An 18,701-nucleotide genomic window follows, 5' to 3' on the forward strand; every position below is an offset into this window, starting at 1 on the left:
GGCGGGCCAGCTGCATTGCAGGGAGTTGGACTAGAAGAATGATCCTAAATAAATCTACAAGTCAGTGGAAAAAGGCCATTGGCGCCTTCTCCTCCTAGGACCTGATCTCCAAATCCAGGCGGCCTCCATCTCGCCTTCCCCGTCTCACTTGCTCCCCCTGTTGCCTTTTCCCTTCCTCTCCTCCATTCCCCGCCTGCCTCCCTCCCTCCTTCCCTCCCTGGGCGGCCAGGCTGCCTCTCTCCCCGCGGCCGGTAGATGGGGTCTGCCCGGCTCCCCTCTCCCTGCTGCTGCTGCTGCCGCTGCTCCTCCTCTCGGGCTTCTCCGCGTCCCGCCGCCTGCCTTCCCCTTCCTTCCTTCCTGCCAGGCTGCTGCCTCCTTCCTTCCTTGCTCCCTCCTTCCCTCCCTCCTGCCTGCAAAGATGGACCCGCAGCGCCTCTAACAAAGACCCCGCCGCCGCCGCCGCCGCCCGCCCAGACGCCGCTGCCGCCTCGCTCGGGTTTGCCCTTCTTGGCTGGGGGGCGGGGGGGGGGGCAGGTTGCAGGGGGGTCTCTCTCTCTCTCCTTCTCCTCTCCTTTCCCCGGGGAGCCCCTTTTGTCTCCGGCCGCAGCAGCAGCAGCGCCAGCAGCGCCCACCCACCCCCACCTCCCCATGCCTTGCTGAGGCTCTGCGAAGCCCACCCGGGGGGGCGGGTGGGGGGTGGACCCCATTCCGCCGCGATGGGCGCCCCACCTTCCCCCCCGCAACCACCGCTGGAGGGGCTTCCGCGTCGGGAGGGGGGTCTCCTTTAAAGCTCTTCTTTCCCCCCCTCGCCCCCCCTCATTCATCCTCTCTGAGCACCCCGGAAATTATCTGATTCTATTTCCAAGGAACACCTTTTCCCACTAGGAGACACCCAGCCCCCCACCCCCAAAAAGAACACCCCCTCCAGCACCTTAATATTTACCATCAGCAACCCCCAGGCATCAACATCTGCCCCAGTCAACAGCTGACCTTTGAGAGGGTTTTTCCAGGCACCCCTAGGTTTTATCAAACTTCTCCAAATCGTAAAGGAAGATCTTGAGTCTGCTGCACACACATTTAAAAACAGAAACCCCTTTCAAAGAGGAATCTTACTTTCCTGACCCCCCCCCCCCAATTCTCAATAAGCTTCCCCCAAAAGTGATTTCACCCCTCTGGGTAAGAGATCCCTTGTGGGTCTTATTCACATTTGCTGGTCATAATTGTAGAGAATCACACAAACATCTCTTTGGACGCTGTCCAGAATTTCTGCTGCTCTTGAATTTTCTGTTTACTTCAGCCACCTCTCATGATTTCTGTGGTACAACCCTGAACCTCTTCCTTCCCCCCACCTTATTAGAAAGGCAATAGATCTCCTTCCCCTATATTTTGAAGTGCACTTCTGAAATTACTCCCGATTCCCCGATTCCAGACGGGCGCCTTGCTTAAATTTCTTTCTCCGATAGCTATAGGTCATACTGTCCATTTATGCCTACGGGGATCCCCAAATTTTCCATCCCTCTAGCAGGGAGGAGCCTGGGATTCTTCACCACATTTCTATAGGGTCCAGCATTTGCATCTGTTTGTAAAAGAACAGAAATAGTAGTAATAACAGATTCCCTAAATCTCAGTTATATAGTGAGATAACATTTGAGTGCCTGCCTACTCTCTAGAGGTTCCTGATATAAAAGCCAACAATTCTTTCAGCCTATCCAACATTCTGGAACCTGGGCTCCAAAAATCTGTTTTGACAGATTGTTCCTTTTCATTTAATTCAGTCTGAAAGTCGCAGAGGCAAAAACCTCCTTAGAGATATTCCCTGGAGCGTTTCATCTCTGATAGCGGGACGTGAATTGGACAACTAGAGTTTTATTGTGTTAAATCTCCCCGCTTTCAACGAGAGTTGAAAGTAGTGATCTGAGACCCTCCAAACTGCCTCCGTAGTGCCCCATACCCCAAGACACCCACCTGCAACCCGCTTTTTCCAGATCCTTCCACATTCAAGGTATCCCTAAATACCTCCCCTTTCGTCCTAAGTCGTGAGAGCTTTCACGAACAGGTGCTGCTAAGGCCATACAACTGTCAAGAACACTCCTTTGCAGATTCTGGGACACCCCAAAACTTTTGAGCACCCAATATTGCAGACGTTTCTTCAGCCCTGTATACCTGCGTTCAGCCAGCCTTTCAGTAGGCACCTGCAAAATTTCCCCCCAGCTCAGAGCTTCCCCACTGTCCCAAGGGTGCCTTGAAATCCTATCTTCAGATCCAAGAGCTCATCCCGCTTCTGATTCCTAAAGCAGGCTCTCTCTAGCCCCTTTCTCAAAACCATCATTTCTTTAACCCCCCTCCCCATTTGTCCAATGGCTTTTCAGGACCCAAATCACCCCCTGCAAGCCCAGCTCTGTAGCAATGTTTTTGGGGCACTCACTGGGTTAATACAACCCCCTTTAGCAGCCGGGCTAGGTGGGGGGCAGAAGTATTATTGCAATAATGGGGTGCAGCTAGCCTCGCCGCAGCAGCAGCAGACGCCACTCAGCAATGCGGTCATGGTGGAGCCGGAGCCCGATCGGCCCATCGGCTATGGAGCTTTTGGCGTGGTGTGGTGAGTGAGGAGTTTGGGGTCGCTGGGCGTCGTGGGCTGGTTGGACGCGGAGGAATGGTGGGGGAACGGGCAGGGAAACCGCCGAGGGAAGAAGGCTCAGAGCCAGCGGAGTGGTGGTGGGACGACAACCGTGAGTGGTCAGAGGGAGAAGACTGGGAGGAAGAGGCCCTGGAAGCTGAAGCAATAACAGGGCTTAGTGAGCTGGGAGAGTCTGTGGCAGAGAGCAGTCCAGAAGCTGAAGCTGAAGCAGGAGAGGAGGGAGGCCCGGAGGCAGAGATGAGTCAGGCTGGGGAAGCGTCAGAAGGGTCTCCCTCTCCTGCTGCAGCAAGCTTTCCTTCCCTCTGGTCTCCCAGAACCAGAAGAGGCATGAATATATATATATATATTTATTATTATTATTTTTTAATTAGAATGGCAAAACAAAGTAAGAGAGTACACTGAACTGGCGAGATTATCAGCAAGGTTAAGAGACGTTACGTATGAAAAATTTATCAGAGAGTGGGATAAACAGAGTACAGTGGTACCTCGGGTTACATACGCTTCAGGTTACACATGCTTCAGGTTACAGACTCCGCTAGCCCAGAAATAGTGCTTCAGGTTAAGAACTTTGCTTCAGGATGAGAACAGAAATCGTGCTCCGGCGGCGCAGCGGCAGCAGCGGGAGGCCCCATTAGCTAAAGTGGTGCTTCAGGTTAAGAACAGTTTCAGGTTAAGTAAGGACCTCCGGAACGAATTAAGTACTTAACCTGAGGTACCACTGTATATGTAAAAGAACACTGTCAAAAGATCAATCTGTTGGCAAGTCTTGATTGAGCTTCGGTGTGTCAGTAGGATAATTTTATAAAATAAAATTTATAGTAAGTCAAGTAACACAGAGAAAGTAAAGTTTATGCGCGTATTTAAGGAACTTAATTCGGGAACGCAAGGGGAAGATCGGAAGTCTTGTCAAATTTAATCACAATTGGATGTACAAAGCAAGTCTTCGTTAGAGAATGAATAATTGTTTGTTTTTTATTTCTTATTTTGCCTATAACATCTATTGCATATTTCTGTTATAAAGTCTTCAAACAGTAAAGCATTTAAAAACTGGGGGGGGGGGACAGAAGAGGTATGAAAAGGGCAGAGGAGAGGTTGGCTGCATGCAGGCGCAGTCTCAGATTGCTTGGGGAAAACCCTGGAGAGGAGGGGACTTAGGCAGCTGTGGGGAGGCACAGACCTTCAGTCTCAGCTTCTGCTCCATGGGTACAAGACCTGTCGCAGGTGAGTTGCTGTGCTCAGTAGGCCTGATACTCCTGTGCATATTTTGGTTTTGCTAATACAGGCATACCTCTTGTTACATTTGCTTCAGGTTACGTCTTTTCAGGTTGCGACCTGGAAGTACTGGAAAGGGTTACTTCCGTGTTTTGCGCTCGCGCATGCGCAGGTGCACAAAATGATGTCGTGCATGCACAGAAGTGGCGAATCGTGACCCGCGCGTGCGCAGACGCGGGTTGTGTTCCTTTCAGGTTGTGAATGGGACTCTGGAACGGATCCCATTCTCAACCAGAGGTACCACTGTAAAGAATTAACGCCAACTTGCTCAGTGTGATTTACTGCTGGCTCACTCCTGACACTGGGTTTTATTTTGTTTTTTGAGGAGGTTGAAGTCTGAAGCAGGGAAGGAAGGGGCTATAATAATAATAATAATAATAATAATAATAATAATAATAATAATTTATTTGTACCCCACCCATCTGGCTGGGTTTCCCCAGCCACTCTGGGCGGCTTCCACAAAGACCAAAAATACACTAAGATGTCACACATTAAAAACTTCCCTAAACAGGGCTGCCTTAAGATGTCTTCAGAATGTCAGGTAGTTGTTTATCTCTTTGACATCTGATGGGAGGGTATTCCACAGGGCGGGCGCCACTACCGAGAAGGCCCTCTGCCTGGTTCCCTGTAGCTTTGCTTCTCGCAATGAGGGAACTGCCAGAAGGCCCTCGGCGCTGGACTTCAGCGTCCGGGCAGAATGATGGGGGTGGAGACGCTCCTTCAGGTATACTGGGCTAGGGCAGGGATCAGGAAAACTGGAGCCTTCTGGGTGTTCGACTCCCACCATTGTTGACCGTTGGGGTCTGCTGCGAATTGCAGTCCGACAGCATCTGGAGGACCACTGGTTCCACAGTCCGGAGCCAGAGGACCAGGGGAGCTGTGAACGGCCATTTCAAAGGCGTTCTGTTTTTCTTTCCGCAGGTCGGTGACGGATCCCCGAGACGGGTCGCGAGTTGCACTCAAAAAGATGCCCAACGTTTTCCAGAACTTGGTCTCTTGCAAACGGGTCTTCAGGGAGTTGAGAATGCTCTGTTACTTCAAGCACGACAACGTGAGTGTGCCGAGGCTGCGAGGGGAGCTTGGTGGGGCTCGGCAAAGTGTCCTCTGCTGGGCTGCTCTGCTGGGTCAGCGCATCTCTCCATGGGCCTATCTGTTGAGGGGTAGGGGAGCAAGTGGTCCAGTCAGTGCCAGCCGCCATCCAGATTTCTGCCAGTAGCCCTGATGTGGCATCACTCTGTACTTTTTCTGCGCTATGCATGGCTTTTATACACGTCTGTCGTGTTCCCACCCTCGCTCACCCTTTTTCTGAAGAAAAGGTTGCAGCATTGGGACTTTAGACAAAAGGCGTTTAAGAAGCGACGTGATAGAAGAGTATAAAAGTACGCATGGCATGGGCAGTGGGTAGAGCAGGATGCTGGCCGAGGTGGGTCATTGACTTGGTCTTATGTTCTTAGGACCTTGACGGTACCTTCCCTGGTTTGTGGTACACGGTCAAGCTGAGCTTTCATCATCATCATCATAATTTTATTATTTCTACCTCATCCATCTGACTGGCTTGCCCCAGCCACTCTGGGCGGCTTCCCACAGATATAAAATAATAATAAAACACCAAACATTAAAAACAATACCATGGCTCCCACATTCTGGAGAGGTTTGGCCCTCTTGGTATTCAACTGCCTTTGTACCAGTCCTTTCATTTTGGGGAGGTTTCCTCTTTTGAAGTCAAATGTGACTAGTTTGGGATTTCCTTGGCACTTGTCTCGCTTCCCATAAATGTTGCTTTTCGTAACGTAATGGTCGCTTGTCTCCAATTGGTTCTACAGAACTTACATCTTTTGCCAGGTCCTGGCTGCCACTTACGATTACAGTAAAACCTCGGTTCCCAAACTGCTCCGTTTTGGAACATTTCTGCCCCCTGAACGCCGAAAACCCGAAGTAGATGTTCCGGTTTTCGAACATTTTTTCAGAAGCCGAATGTCTGAAGTGGCTTCCACTTGAGTGCAGGAAGCTTTTGCAACCAATCAGAAGCCGCGCCTTGGTTGTCAAACACTTCAGAAGCTGAATGGGCTTCCGGAACGGATTACGTTTGACAACCGAGGTTTGACTGTAAGTCCAGGGCCACTGCTTCCCTGGCTGGTTCCTGGACTAGCTGTTCCAGGACACAGTCACAGAGCGTTTAGAAACCTGACCACTTTGTTGTGACTGGAGCCCATCTGTGTCTCCGTCTTTCACGGGGGTATCTGAAGTAGCAAAATAACCTTTCCACTGAGTGATAAAAGAGGGCTGAGGAACCGTAACAGCTACATTGGTTTGCTGATGTAATGGAAATGCATTGAGATAGCTCATCCCACATAACTTTCTCTGACAGGACATTACGAAAACAAAAACACAACTGTTGAATGTTCTTTCTCTTGTTCTCTCAGGTCCTCTCAGCGTTGGACATTCTCCAGCCTCCACAAATTGACTGTTTTGAGGAGATGTATCCTTCGTCCCACACGCAGGCCGGTGCAGCCTGTTGCTCAGTTATCTTCCCAGCATTCCTTTGCTTATCATTTCTGCCCCCCACCTCTATCCTTTGCCGGAGAGGCCAATATAGGTATTTTCTTTTTGTTGTCTCCTTCCCATCTGCCCCTTTTATGTGTTCATTCATTTATTTATTTTTAAATTGCTTTTCTTACAGTTTTCAGGCATTGTGTTGATTTGGGTTTTTTTTCTATAATTCTTTTGCCGTGCTTTTTTCCACCAAATTATTTTTTGTTTCCTATCTGTGTTTAGCTTCCTTAATTTACAGTTTGTCAAGCATTTCTCAGTCCCATCCTGCCCCCCCCCATGCAATTCTTTCAAGGCTTCTTCTCAGCTCCATTTCAGTCCCTTTCTTTGTATCATCTTTGTTTTCCTTCACACCTTAGTGTCTCTCTTTTCCTGTAACCTATTTGCTTTCAAGAATATGATTCATTCACTCCCCTGCCTGTTTCTTCTTATTTTACTTCCTTCTGCTGTTAACACTATTTGTCTGTCCTCCCCAATTGTAACCTCCATTAGTTCCGCTTTTGTTTTCAATAATCCCGCCCCCCCCCCCTTTTCATTCTTGGTGTCTCTTTTACAGCCAATGTTGGCCTTTTCCATCGTTTCAATTGTCTTGATGACATTCTTTCATTTTGCAGTGTGTTTTACTTTCCTTTTACCTGTCTTTGATCTGCACTGTGGTCCATCTGTATAATTATTATTTTTTAGACTTACCTTAATTTTGCCTTGCCCTTGCCTTTGTGTGTTCTGTGCTTTCTGCCTCCTAATTTTGCTGGAAGCAGTTGGTTCAACTAAATGGCGGAGAACCAATTTTTCTTTTTTGCTTACGATGGGAAGGGGCTGGGCGCTCAGATACCTGGTCGTTCTCTGGTCCCATCTCCCGCATCCTCCTTGACGATGTCCACCAGTTACGTCATCACTGAGTTGATGCAAAGTGACCTTCACAAAGTCATTGTGTCTCCACAACCTCTCAGCGCTGACCACATTAAGGTCTTTCTGTATCAGATCCTCAGGGGTGAGTATCTATAAACATTTCTAAAGTGAGCTTTTCATTAACAATATGCCGCAAGGCAGTCAGTATGCAACACACCAAATTACAGTAGCTTCTAGAAAAACAACAATAAAAGCTCGTTAGGGGATGGGAATCATGTTTCAAAAGCTCATCTGAATAACTCTGTTTTCATGACACCATTACTATAGCAAATAGGCAGGGATGATTCCTGCTGAACTTCTAGTGGCAGGGAGTTCCACAGCGCAGCGCCTGCCACATCAAAGGCTTGGTGCGTAGTCAAGGCCAACTGAACCTCAGGGATATGAGAAGCCACTAGAAGTGCCCACCACAGGATCTCTGTACGATGTGGAGATGCCACAACCTTTTATTGTAGGAGGGTTGATGTCCAACCCATTTCTGAAGTTCCATCCCTCGAATACCTCTTCCTTCCACCCTCTTAAATTATTCTCCTCTCCTTCATGCTTCTCTTCCCTTTTGACTTTATTGCTATTTTCTTCTGTCCCTCACCTGCGCTTTCTCAATTCTTTCTCAACCTCGTTCTATCACGCTTCATGTATTTTTTACCACCTTTCAATCACTTCCTTCCTTCCTTCTCTGAGGTTTTTGTTCTTTGCAGAGCTGAAAACCGGATTAACCACAGGTTTTAGTCCATTAATTGTATGTTGTTAATTGATTTATCAATAATGCTGGCATATGGGTAAAATGATAGTTCTGAAGCCAGAAGCGTACTTTTCTTTGTTTTTACATCACGCAAGGATGTCATTTTAGAAAAGGCATTACCTGCTTTGTAAGAGAAGTGCTTTTAAGATAGTGCTAGCCCTCTAGTTTTTATAAGTAGTTGCACATTTAAAAACAAACAAACATCTTTTTAAAAAAATTAATTGGAGCCATTCTAAACAAACATCTCAGCCCTTTCCCCTTTTGCTTCAGTCAGCCCATTTGTTGCAGGCAAGTTTTGTGACATTGCAAATTCTTTTCTCTCTCTCCGCCAGGGCTGAAATATTTGCACTCTGCCGGTGTTCTCCATCGGGACATCAAACCTGGGAATTTGCTGGTCAACAGCAACTGTGTCCTCAAGGTAATTCAGCCTTGTAGCCTCTAGGGGGAGCCCTTAGGGTGCAATTGTCTCTGATCCCACTAATTAATATTGTGATTGCTAATCATAGGTTTGCCATATTTCAGAAAGTGAAAATCTGGACAGTAAAGTTGTTGAGCTTTTTAAGGCAAATTTTATTTTTGTTTTGTTTGTTTGGCCCAAGTTGTTGAGCCAGTTGAGCAAAAAATTTTTTCAGGTTTCAGAGCTATTTTTTCCAAGAAATTCAAGAACTTCCGATATGGGTTGCCATGCGTCCGGATTTTCCCAGACATTTCAGGGATTTCCTCCTGGACGCAGTTCCCAACAGCCAAATCCTGGCTGTGTCCTGGAAATTCCGGACGTATGGCAACCCTACTTAACGGGATATCTCATGGTTGTTGCTTGCTCGCTGAAAACGTCTGTAATGGAACTAAAACAGACCTGCATCTTGTCACGGGGACAAAGGAAGTAAGGATTAAAAGGCAATTTTGGCCTTTGTAAATAATGAATAAATCTGCAGGGATAAACGTTCAAATTAAGCAGTGTTGCAGATGTCCACCCTCATTTTGGCAGAGGGCAGCTTTTCCCTGATAACGGAGGTGAAGCAGGAGACTTTTTCTTCTCATTTTGGAGAGAAACCATTTACCGTATTTTTCGCTCCATAAGACACACCTGACCATAAGATGCACCTAGTTTTTAGAGCGGGGAATGCAAGAAAAATAATTCTTTAAAGGGAGCACTGAGCAGAGCCTGTATGCGACGGGCTGCCCTTCTCTCTCCTTGGGGAAAAGCCTGCAAGCGCCGCACAGACGCTCCGTGTGGCTCTTTAAAGGGAGCACAGCTCTTGGGGGCTTTTCCGGGAGGTGGGGGAAGGGACTGAGGGGCTGCCAGTGGTAGCCGTGCGAAGCCTCCTCAGGGCAGCAGGATGAAGGCTCCCCGTGCCCGGTAGAGGCTTCGCGCGGCTAAGCCAGAAGCTAGAACAGCAAGAGGGAGCGCTGCGCAGCGATCCCTCTCGCTGTTCTGGCTTCTGGGATAGCCACCCAGCCTGCATTCGCTCCATAAGACGCACACACATTTCCCCTTACTTTTTAGGAGGGAAAAAGTTCGTCTTATAGAGCAAAAAATACGGTATAGTGCCAGGACTGACGTGGAATACATGAAACGACAGTGAAGGAAAGGAACGTAGTGTCACGCTCAGAAAAGCTTTCTTGTTTCTCACTATTCAATGAATCACCGCAGCCCACCAATACATAGCTGGGATCCATAAGAAAATCCTTCCAGGTCAAAGGGCGTGACTTTCTGGTAGGCTTGAGCTCCAAACACCTCTAATGGAATCAGGGTCACTTGTGGCTTTGAAGGAAGTCGGTTCATTCCACCAGACTGAAGTTGGAGAGGACTTTGGGCCAGATGTCTTTGATCTTTGTCCTCCTTCTAGCGCTTGACACACTTCTTGTCATCCCTTCAGATCTGCGATTTTGGCTTGGCCCGGGTAGAGGAGCCAGATGAGTCCCAGCACATGACTCAAGAAGTGGTGACTCAATATTACCGGGCCCCTGAGATCCTGATGGGCACCAGGCACTATGGACGCCCAATTGATATTTGGTCAGTGGGCTGCATCTTTGCTGAACTTTTGGGCAGGCGTATCCTCTTTCAGGCCCAGAGCCCAATTCAGCAGGTAATGTATAGGAAGCCAGTATTGGGGAAAGGGCGGGAAGCTGTTGGTGGCAAAGAGCCTGGCTGGATCTAGAAGTGTTTCAGTTAAATGTGTTGTAAACTTGGTATGAGAAAATTGGGTTGGCAAAAACGGGACTCCACAGCTCCATCTGGTGGCACAGTGTTAGAATGCATAAACAAAGCCTATAAAATCTTTGCCAGTGTAGCTGAGTCCCATATCACCGTTGCTTGTAATTCTACAAAATGGCCACCAGTGGGCACCAGACAGCAATCCATCCATCCACCTACAATGCGAAAAAGACAAATTCTCATTTTCCTTAAAGATGGGTGACATCAAAATGACATTGCATATTAGGCTTCTAAGGATGTTGATCACTCCCAAGTTGACACCAGGTGCCTGGAAGGCACTGGGGTGAGGCAGGGCAATGAGGGTGGGGCCGGATGGATGCATCAGCCAGAGTCCTGTCACATAGGCTGCTATTGGTCTCACCACTCGTCCATCTCACTCAGTATTGCCGTCTGGCAGCAACCTCTCCAGGGTTGCGGACAAGGGGTGTTCCCACCTCAGCCTGGAGATGAAACCTGGGACTGGCGTGCAACTAAAGGAGGTCCGATTGAGATACTTTTCAATGGGTTTAGAAAACAAAAACACACATTAAAAATCTGGCATCGTAAGAATCAGGAATTGGTGTGATTAAAAACGGAAAGGCAGGCTGGATTTCCAGCTGCTTCTGAAGATGCGTATTTGAAAGTGCCTTTGATAGTTCCATAAGGAGGAAGTTCTGCAACTGCAGGGCAGGGCCACCACCGAGAAGGCCCCGTCTTTGGCTGGCAACGTAATGGACTGTACCTGTTGGCATTCAAGGCGGAGGGACTCTGTAGCTGATCATAACGCAGGAGCAGTAAATTTCTTTCTTTCCTGTCCTCCTGCTCCCTCTCGCCGCTCCCTCTTTCTCCCTTCCGGCCTCGTGGTTCCTTTGCACTGTTCTGCGGTTGGCAGCTGGACCTGATCACAGACCTCCTGGGGACTCCTCCTGTGGCCGCCCTCCATTCAGCCTGTGAGGGCGCTCGGGCCCACATTCTGCGTGGCAACCACAAGCCAGTGAGTACAGCTGGGACTGTCTGTTGGGAGGGGGGGAACTGTGAGGACGGGGAGGGAGGGAAAGAGGAAGAGAATGGCGCCAGGCATGTGCCCCTCTTCGCAGTCTCAACCCTCTCTGTCTTTTCCAGCCATCGCTGTCTGTCCTTTACATGCTCTCTGGAGAAGCCACCCACGAAGCCGTCCATCTGCTCTGTCGGATGCTGGTCTTTGACCCGGTGAGTTGGTGTCAGGGAAGGTCTTGACCCGGTGACGGCCTCTTGGGGTGGCCTACCTCACAAGAATGTTGTGAGGGTGAAACAGGAAGGGGGGGGAAACTATGTCTGCATTTTTTAGCTCTTGGGAAGAATGGCGGGATGTAAAAGTAATGAAATAAAAATAAACTATGAAACGTTAGGCTGCTGCTCTCTCCCCTGCCCACTGCATGGGAAAGAAGCCGTTCTGGTGATGCTTCCTCACTGCCACCACCTGCAAGCACCAAGTGTGTACAGTGGTACCTCGGAAGTCGAACGGAATCTATTCCGGAAGTCCGTTCAACTTCCAAAAAGTTCGGAAACCAAGGCATGGCTTCTGATTGGCTGCAGGAAGCTCCTGCAGCCAATCAGAAGCTGCGGAAGTCGCGTTGGGCATTTGGGTTCCAAAGAAAGTCCCTAAACCAGAACACTCACTTCTGGGTTTGCGACGATCAGGAGCCAAAATGTTTGACTCGCAAGGCATCCGGGATCCAAGATGCGACTGTATGTTCTTCCGTTCCACAGTCACAACACAGCCTTCGCTTTCTCAGCCAGCCAGCCAGGCTTGAGCCTGAGAACCTACTGGTTTCTTGGTACCCACTGCAGGTTCCTTGAAGTGCTAGATTATCTGATTTTGATAATCCAAACCACCTGAATTCCATTCGAGAGCAGATCGCCCAAAGAGCTGCCCTCAACAGAAGCCCTGCCTTAATGCAGAAGTCAGTATAATTTTAGAAGAGAAATGTTTTGTTGCAGACCAAAGGCAGTGCTTAAAGTGAACTGTGGTGAGCCAAGCTTTGCTTTTCAGGTGTGAAATGCCAAGTGCAAGGTGCTTCATTCTCATTTGAATATTCAGCTTCCGCTGTTCAAATAGCGGTGAAAAACATTCAATGTTTGTCTTGACTCTCCTCCTCCTGCCTGCAGGCCAAACGGATCTCTGCGAAGGATGCCCTCTCGCACCCTTACCTGGATGAGGGCCGGCTCCGCTACCACACCTGCATGTGCACCTGCTGCTTTTCCGTGTCCTCGGGCCGCGTCTACACCAGTGACTTTGAGCCCCGGGCCGACCCGAAGTTTGATGGATCCTACGAGAAGAACCTCACCTCCGTCTGGCAGGTCAAAGGTAGAGTGTCCTCTTCCCCAGGCTCCCTCCTCGCCAGGGACTCTGAGCACCCAGGCAGTTCCACCCTTGGCTTTATTCCTTCCTCCTTGTTGTTGTTTAGTCATTTAGTCGTGTCCGACTCTTCGTGACCCCATGGACCAGAGCACGCCAGGCACTCCTGTCTTCCACTGCCTCCCGCAGTTTGGTCAAACTCACGTTAGTAGCTTCGAGAACACTGTCCAACCATCTTGTCCTCTGTCGTCCCCTTCTCCTTGTGCCCTCCATCTTTCCCAACATCAGGGTCTTTTCCAGGGAGTCTTCTCTTCTCATGAGGTGGCCAAAGTATTGGCATCTCAGCTTCAGGATCTGTCCTTCTAGTGAGCACTCAGGGCTGATTTCCTTCAGGTTTGATCTTCTTGCAGTCCATGGGACTCTCAAGAGTCTCCTCCAGCACCATAATTCAAAAGCATCAATTCTTCAACGATCAGCCTTCTTTATGGTCCAGGTCTCACTCCCATACATCACTACTGGGAAAACCATAGCTTTAACTATACGGACCTATATGAATAGCCTATAACTATACGAATAGCCAAGGAGGAAGGACCTTCCCCTTCATGGATCACTGCCTTTCCGTGGCAAAGGGGCTTGAATAACTCAGAGAAGCTATGAACTATGCCGTGCAGGGCACACAAGATGTACAGGTCATAGTGGAGAGTTTTGACCAAACGTGATCCATCTGGAGCAGGAACCGGCAAGCCACTCCTGCCAAGAAAACTCCATGGACAAAGACAAAAGGTCCTTCCTCTTTGGCTATTTTAATTTCTATCTTGGCTTGCCACACCAGGATCCCCAAGGCAACCGATGCTGATAGCGTATGCAATTAGGTTGTAATAATTACGTTTTGAAACAGCAGCAGAAGGGGGAAAAGATGAGCAGAGGAAAACTGCCTGGAAACTGAGACAAGGGTAGGAAACGTGATTCCCACCATCAGTTGTGGGTCTCGAAAATCTGGAGGGCCAAAGGTTTGCCCCACCCCACCCCTGCGCCCCACTTGGACTCCTGGATAATCCAGAAAGGTTGCACAGTTAGGCTCGCTTGCTAGGGGTGTGTCCAGTTGGAGACAGCGGGACTTACTTGCATGGAAACACGAACAAGGCGGTTTGTTAAATTATATATACTGAGGCCCATCAGCAGGGCAGGTCCTGACTTCAAGGAGGAGATAATCTAGAATCTGGCAGGGACCCACCCTCTGTCACAGCACCCAACTGATACGCCTATGTGGAAAAAGCTGCTTGGGAGCATTTTATTATTGTTGTTGTTGTTCAGAAAGGCAGCATACACGTATCTTTTAAAATATTTTGTATTTATAAAGAAAGCACAGCAACGGTTTAAAAACAGGAGAATTTGCAACCATACATTTGCAGCGTACCGCCACGTTAGATTCTGAAACTCGCAATGTGTCTTTTAATTGTTGCAATGCTTTTTTTTTGAAGAAATGAAAAGTTGCTTTAAAACAAACAAGGAAGGCAGCATGTTAACGGCTTGAAATAAATAGCAGGGAAAGTGGAAGGAAATGGGGAAGCTTGTGTGTTTCTGTTGGGCTGAGTTACTGGCTGAGTCACAGGAGGAGTCTGGGAACTCGGGGTCATGTGCCGCCAAACGGGTTGTGGAAAATGTCGTTTTTGAGGAGGAGGAGGGAGGGAGGGGCACCGTGGCGCTGACCCGGGAGGCCGTTCTAAGCATGGCAGGGCAGCAAAGGGTTGCCGCTCAGTGGTTAGAGCACATGTTCGGTGTACAGAAGTTGCCAGGTTCAACTCTGGGCATCTCCCAGGGCAGGGCTGGGAGAGTCTCCTTGCCTGAAACCCTGGAGAGCGGCTGCCAGTCAGTGTGGGCAGTGCTGAGCCAGAGGGAGCAAAGGAGAAGACAGATTCCGACATTACTCGTAAGGGGGAATGCGGGAGCAGGAGACCCCCAGGCCCTGGAAGGGGGATAAGGAGGTGGAGGAGCCACGATTGAAACGAGGGAGAAAAGGGGGAAGGAGGCCACGGGGGGGGGGGGGAGGGCTCTGAAGGTCAGGAGAAGGAGCGTCTGCCGGATCTAGGAGCAGGCAGGATTAGGCCAGCCTTCCCTACCCTGGCGCCCTCCATCTCCCACCAGCCCTAGCCTGCATCTCCAGTGGTTTTAAATGAGGGGCAGGGCCAGCACCAGACTTCAGGAGGTCCTCAGCACCGTGCCCTGACCTCCCCCCCCAGCCACATACAGTGGTACCTCGGGTTAAGTACTTAATTCGTTCCAGAGGTCCGTTCTTAACCTGAAACTGTTCTTAACCTGAAGCACCATTCTAGCTAATGGGGCCTCCTGCTGCCGCCGCGCCACTGGAGCACGATTTCTGTTCTCATCCTGAAGCAAAGTTCTTAACCTGAAGCACTATTTCTGGGTTAGCGGAGTCTGTAACCTGAAGCGTCTGTAACCTGAGGTACCACTGTAGTTGGATCAGCCATTTTTCTATAGGGTGTAATGGGGTGCTTTCCCCCCAGCTCCCTTAGTCCCTTTTCTCTCCATTCACTGGCCGGGGTTGGAATCTGCATCGGCTGAGGAGCATTGCATTCTGGGTAAATTAAGATGGCAGGTGGCTCCCCCGGGCAGAAGTTGAGCTTCACTCCCATGCTGACGTGCTAACCCTGCCTGCCCACCGCTATAACAGCCTCCGCGATGAGCAACGGGGCTGTGAGGGGCCTACCTGAGCCCCTGCTGTTCTTGGGCAGTGCCCCGCCGTGCTGGCCAATGGTGCCAGGCTCAACGACGGGAGCTGCAGCCCCAAACCTTTGGAGGGCTCCAGGCTGGAGAGGCACGGGCTGCACTGTGAGTCAACGGTTGCGTTGGCCAACTTTGACCCATGTCTGTCACCCGCCCTGCAGGCTTGCTCAACCTGTGGTTTCCTATGTGCGTCTGTGTGGGGGAAAACACACAGCAACAAGGTTGTTGAAACAGCAAAAGGTAATCAAAACACCAGAGCACCACAGGGGCATTCTTGCCTGCCAGCGCCGTGACAGGTGGGATATAAAAGCAACTAAATAAAAGGCCAAACACCAGCACACTGAACTGAGCTCGGAAAGAGGCCTGCGGCCTGCAAGGCTAAGTGGAGAGCTGGCAAAATGGCTTTTTTTAGATCAGGGGTCAGCAAACGTTTCAGCAGGGGGGCAGCCCACTGTCCCTCAGACCTTGTGGGGGCTGGACTATATTGGGGGGGGGTGAACGAATTCCTATGCCCCACAAATAACCCCGAGATGCATTTTAAATAAAAGGGCACATTCTACTCATGTAAAAACATGCTGATTCCCAGACCGTCCGTGGGCCGGATTGAGAAGGCGATTGGGCTGGATCCGACCCCCAGGCCTTAGTTTGCCTATCCGTGGCTTAGATTGGCCCCAGCGAGCAGCCTAAACGATCTGTTATTTTGGACTAATGGAGGATTGCAAGCAGTCGTCAATAGCCACCCCCATATGCTAACCACGGCAGTAAGTTTTGTGTCCATTGTCTGGCAGGCCTTGGGGCGGGGAAGAAAGGAGCCCTGGGTGGGAAGGAACAAGTTTTAAGGCAAAATTACAGATATGAAGAGCTGCTTGAACTATGGGGAAGAATAGAGCTGGGATGGGAGAGCAATGGTGAGGCTGCGGGTGAACTGGGAATGGAAAAGAGAGGCGAATAAATGGGAAGAGTGGAATGACAGGGACCCCTTTCTCCCTTTCCAGAGCTGGTGCATAGGTTTATCTTGGACCAGCAGCGAGGGAAACGCGTCCCGCTCTGTATCAACCCCCAGTCGGCTGCCTTCAAAACCTTCATCCGGTGAGTGTGCGGTGCTGCCCCCACACCTTAATAATAATGATATAATAATTTATTACTTATACCCTGCCCATCTGGCTGGGTTTACCCGGCCACTCTGGGCGGCTTTCAACAGAATATTAAAATACAATAATCTATTAAACATTAAAAGCTTCCCTAAACAGGGCTGCCTTCAGATGTCTTCTAAAAGTCTGGTAGTTGTTGTTCTCTTTGACATCTGGTGGGAGGGCGTTCCACAGGGCGGGTGCCACCACCAAGAAGGCCCTCTGCCTGGTTCCCTGTAACTTGGCTTCTTGCAGCGAGGGAACTGCCAGAAGGCCCTCGGCGCTGGACCTCAGTGTCCGGGCAGAACAATGGGGGGGAGACGCTCCTTCAGGTATACCTTAGGAGTGGGTTTCTGGCCTAGAAATGAGGGTCTTTAAACTCTTCTTGTTTCCACTCGGCAGCTCCACGGCGTGGCATTCCTCCAAAGTGTCCAAAAAGGAGGAGAGATGAAGGCGCCCAGTGGACAGGGTGGGGAGAAAGAGAAGAAAGGAGAAGTAGAAAAAGGGAAAGCAAAGGAGGAGAAGGGCAGAATGAGAGAGGCTTTTCATCGGGTGATGGAGAGAGAGAACGAAGAAGAAGAAGAATAAACAACCACTCTTCTTAATCCTGCACTCTTGAATATTTTGACTCATGGACAAACATTTGGGGTGGGGGGAAAACGTCTGTGTCTTTTTTTTTATTATGAATATTAATATTATTTGGGCTGGGTGGGAGGGTTGGGAAGGGATTGTTTTTTTGCATCAATTGATGTCTTTTTCCCTCCACCTTTATTGTTCTGCACTGGAAAACCCTTTAGGTTGTAGGTATTCTCCTTGTGCAACTCTCCTTGTCCGCAAACTCACCCCCAAATCTGCACTGTTCCCTGACACGCCTGTATTTGCCCATCTCCTGGCTGAGTTACCCTTCCCTCTCTGTTCCTGTATTATTAGGGTTTTGTATTGCTACCCCTAGAGGGTTTGCAGCTATTGGAGCGAAGGGGTGTTTGCTTTTCTCAGTATGTTCCGCCCATTCTGCACCAAACCCTGCTGTTCTCCCACTCCTTCAAAAAAAAATCCTCTTTAGGATCAGTGAAGGATCATCTTACTGGCTGCGTCTTCACTCCTCTCTGCAAGGCACCGTCCCGTAAATAAGCGGCATGTTTTATTCCCCTAAATGCTCTGTCCCAAAAGAACCACAGGTGTGTGTGTGGGGGGGGGAGAAACCCAATTTCCTAGCTGGTATCCATACAGCCTTTATCAACCATATTGTTCTCTTAACTGTTCACACTGAATATTCTGCCACTTCTTACAATCAGAAAAGGGGACTCTGGGCCTAAGTAAACATGATCTGTGATGGAACACCAATAGGTTTTTAAGTAAGTAAAGTTACAATGAAAGCATGGGGCAGGGATTTGAAGTGTGTGTGGCAGAGAGGGCCCAACCTTTTCCTTGTCTGCTTGCTCCAGTTGTCCCACCACCAACCCCAGAAAGAAAAACACCTGAGGTACCACTTGGCTCCATTTTGGCATCTCCCAACGTGTCCTTTTAAAAGAAAAATCACTGCTGGGGTTTAAAAAAAATCACTGCTGGGGTTTACTGTATAGTTTAGTTAGGCCTTCATCCTGTCAGCAGAATCTCTGGAAGTTTCCTTCTCCCAGCACCCCACTCTGCAGCCAGAAAAGCACCCCACTTCTTAGCACTCCTCAAGGACACTTATTCCTTCCTTATTTCCACACCCGTTCGAAAATCTACCTCTTTTCTCCTAGTGTGTGTTTGGTTTGTGTGTTTGTTATTTTTAGCCGGGGGTGGGGGTGTTGAACTTTCATACTTCTGTTGTTAATTAATTTGTATGTTGTTTTCCTGGCTTTTTTTTGCGGGGGAGGGCGGCTGTTGGATGTTTTTTTTATTCTTAATTTTTTCAGTTTCATTTATTAATTTATGACCCCGTCGGTTTTTAGAGACTCAAATCCAGAATGCGTGTGTGCGTGTGTGCATTTTTCCTTTGTCCCTGAAAAAGAAAATGAAAAAAACAAAAAACACAACCAACAACCTGGAAACTTGAACTGTCTTGGCTGTAATAATTTTTTCCCCCTCCTAATTTAATTGTGCTCCATGGTAGCTGAATTAAATTTATGCTGTGTATTTTTCTCCTGTGATTTTTTTAAATTTCTCTTCCTATTATTATTATTACTATTATTATTATT

General features: G+C 49.0%; 1 protein-coding gene across 1 annotated transcript; it reads left to right on the top strand.

The window, feature by feature from the left end:
* The first annotated feature begins 337 nt into the window (after positions 1-337).
* On the top strand, positions 338-18,644 carry LOC308461195 (serine/threonine-protein kinase NLK2-like). Its single transcript, XM_080977922.1, has 11 exons — positions 338-2,599; positions 4,832-4,961; positions 6,334-6,389; positions 7,345-7,451; positions 8,441-8,526; positions 9,989-10,198; positions 11,198-11,299; positions 11,428-11,514; positions 12,454-12,652; positions 16,384-16,477; positions 16,921-18,644. Exons 1-11 carry the CDS (start codon positions 2,358-2,360, stop codon positions 16,967-16,969), a joined length of 1,362 nt encoding a protein of 453 aa, XP_080834048.1. The 5' UTR covers positions 338-2,357; the 3' UTR covers positions 16,970-18,644.
* The last annotated feature ends 57 nt before the right edge of the window (positions 18,645-18,701 follow it).

Source organism: Podarcis pityusensis (genome assembly GCF_964106645.2).
Source record: "Podarcis pityusensis genome assembly, chromosome: 13".
Lineage (NCBI taxonomy): Eukaryota > Metazoa > Chordata > Lepidosauria > Squamata > Lacertidae > Podarcis > Podarcis pityusensis.

Bases quoted from the DNA above. Each gene is read 5' to 3' on its own strand.
- LOC308461195 (XM_080977922.1), top strand. From the start codon at position 2,358: ATGGCTTTTCAGGACCCAAATCACCCCCTGCAAGCCCAGCTCTGTAGC. The intron at 7,452-8,440 runs GTGAGTATCTAT...TCTCTCCGCCAG, and splicing joins TCTGTATCAGATCCTCAGGG to GGCTGAAATATTTGCACTCT. The intron at 16,478-16,920 runs GTGAGTGTGCGG...TCCACTCGGCAG, and splicing joins GCCTTCAAAACCTTCATCCG to CTCCACGGCGTGGCATTCCT.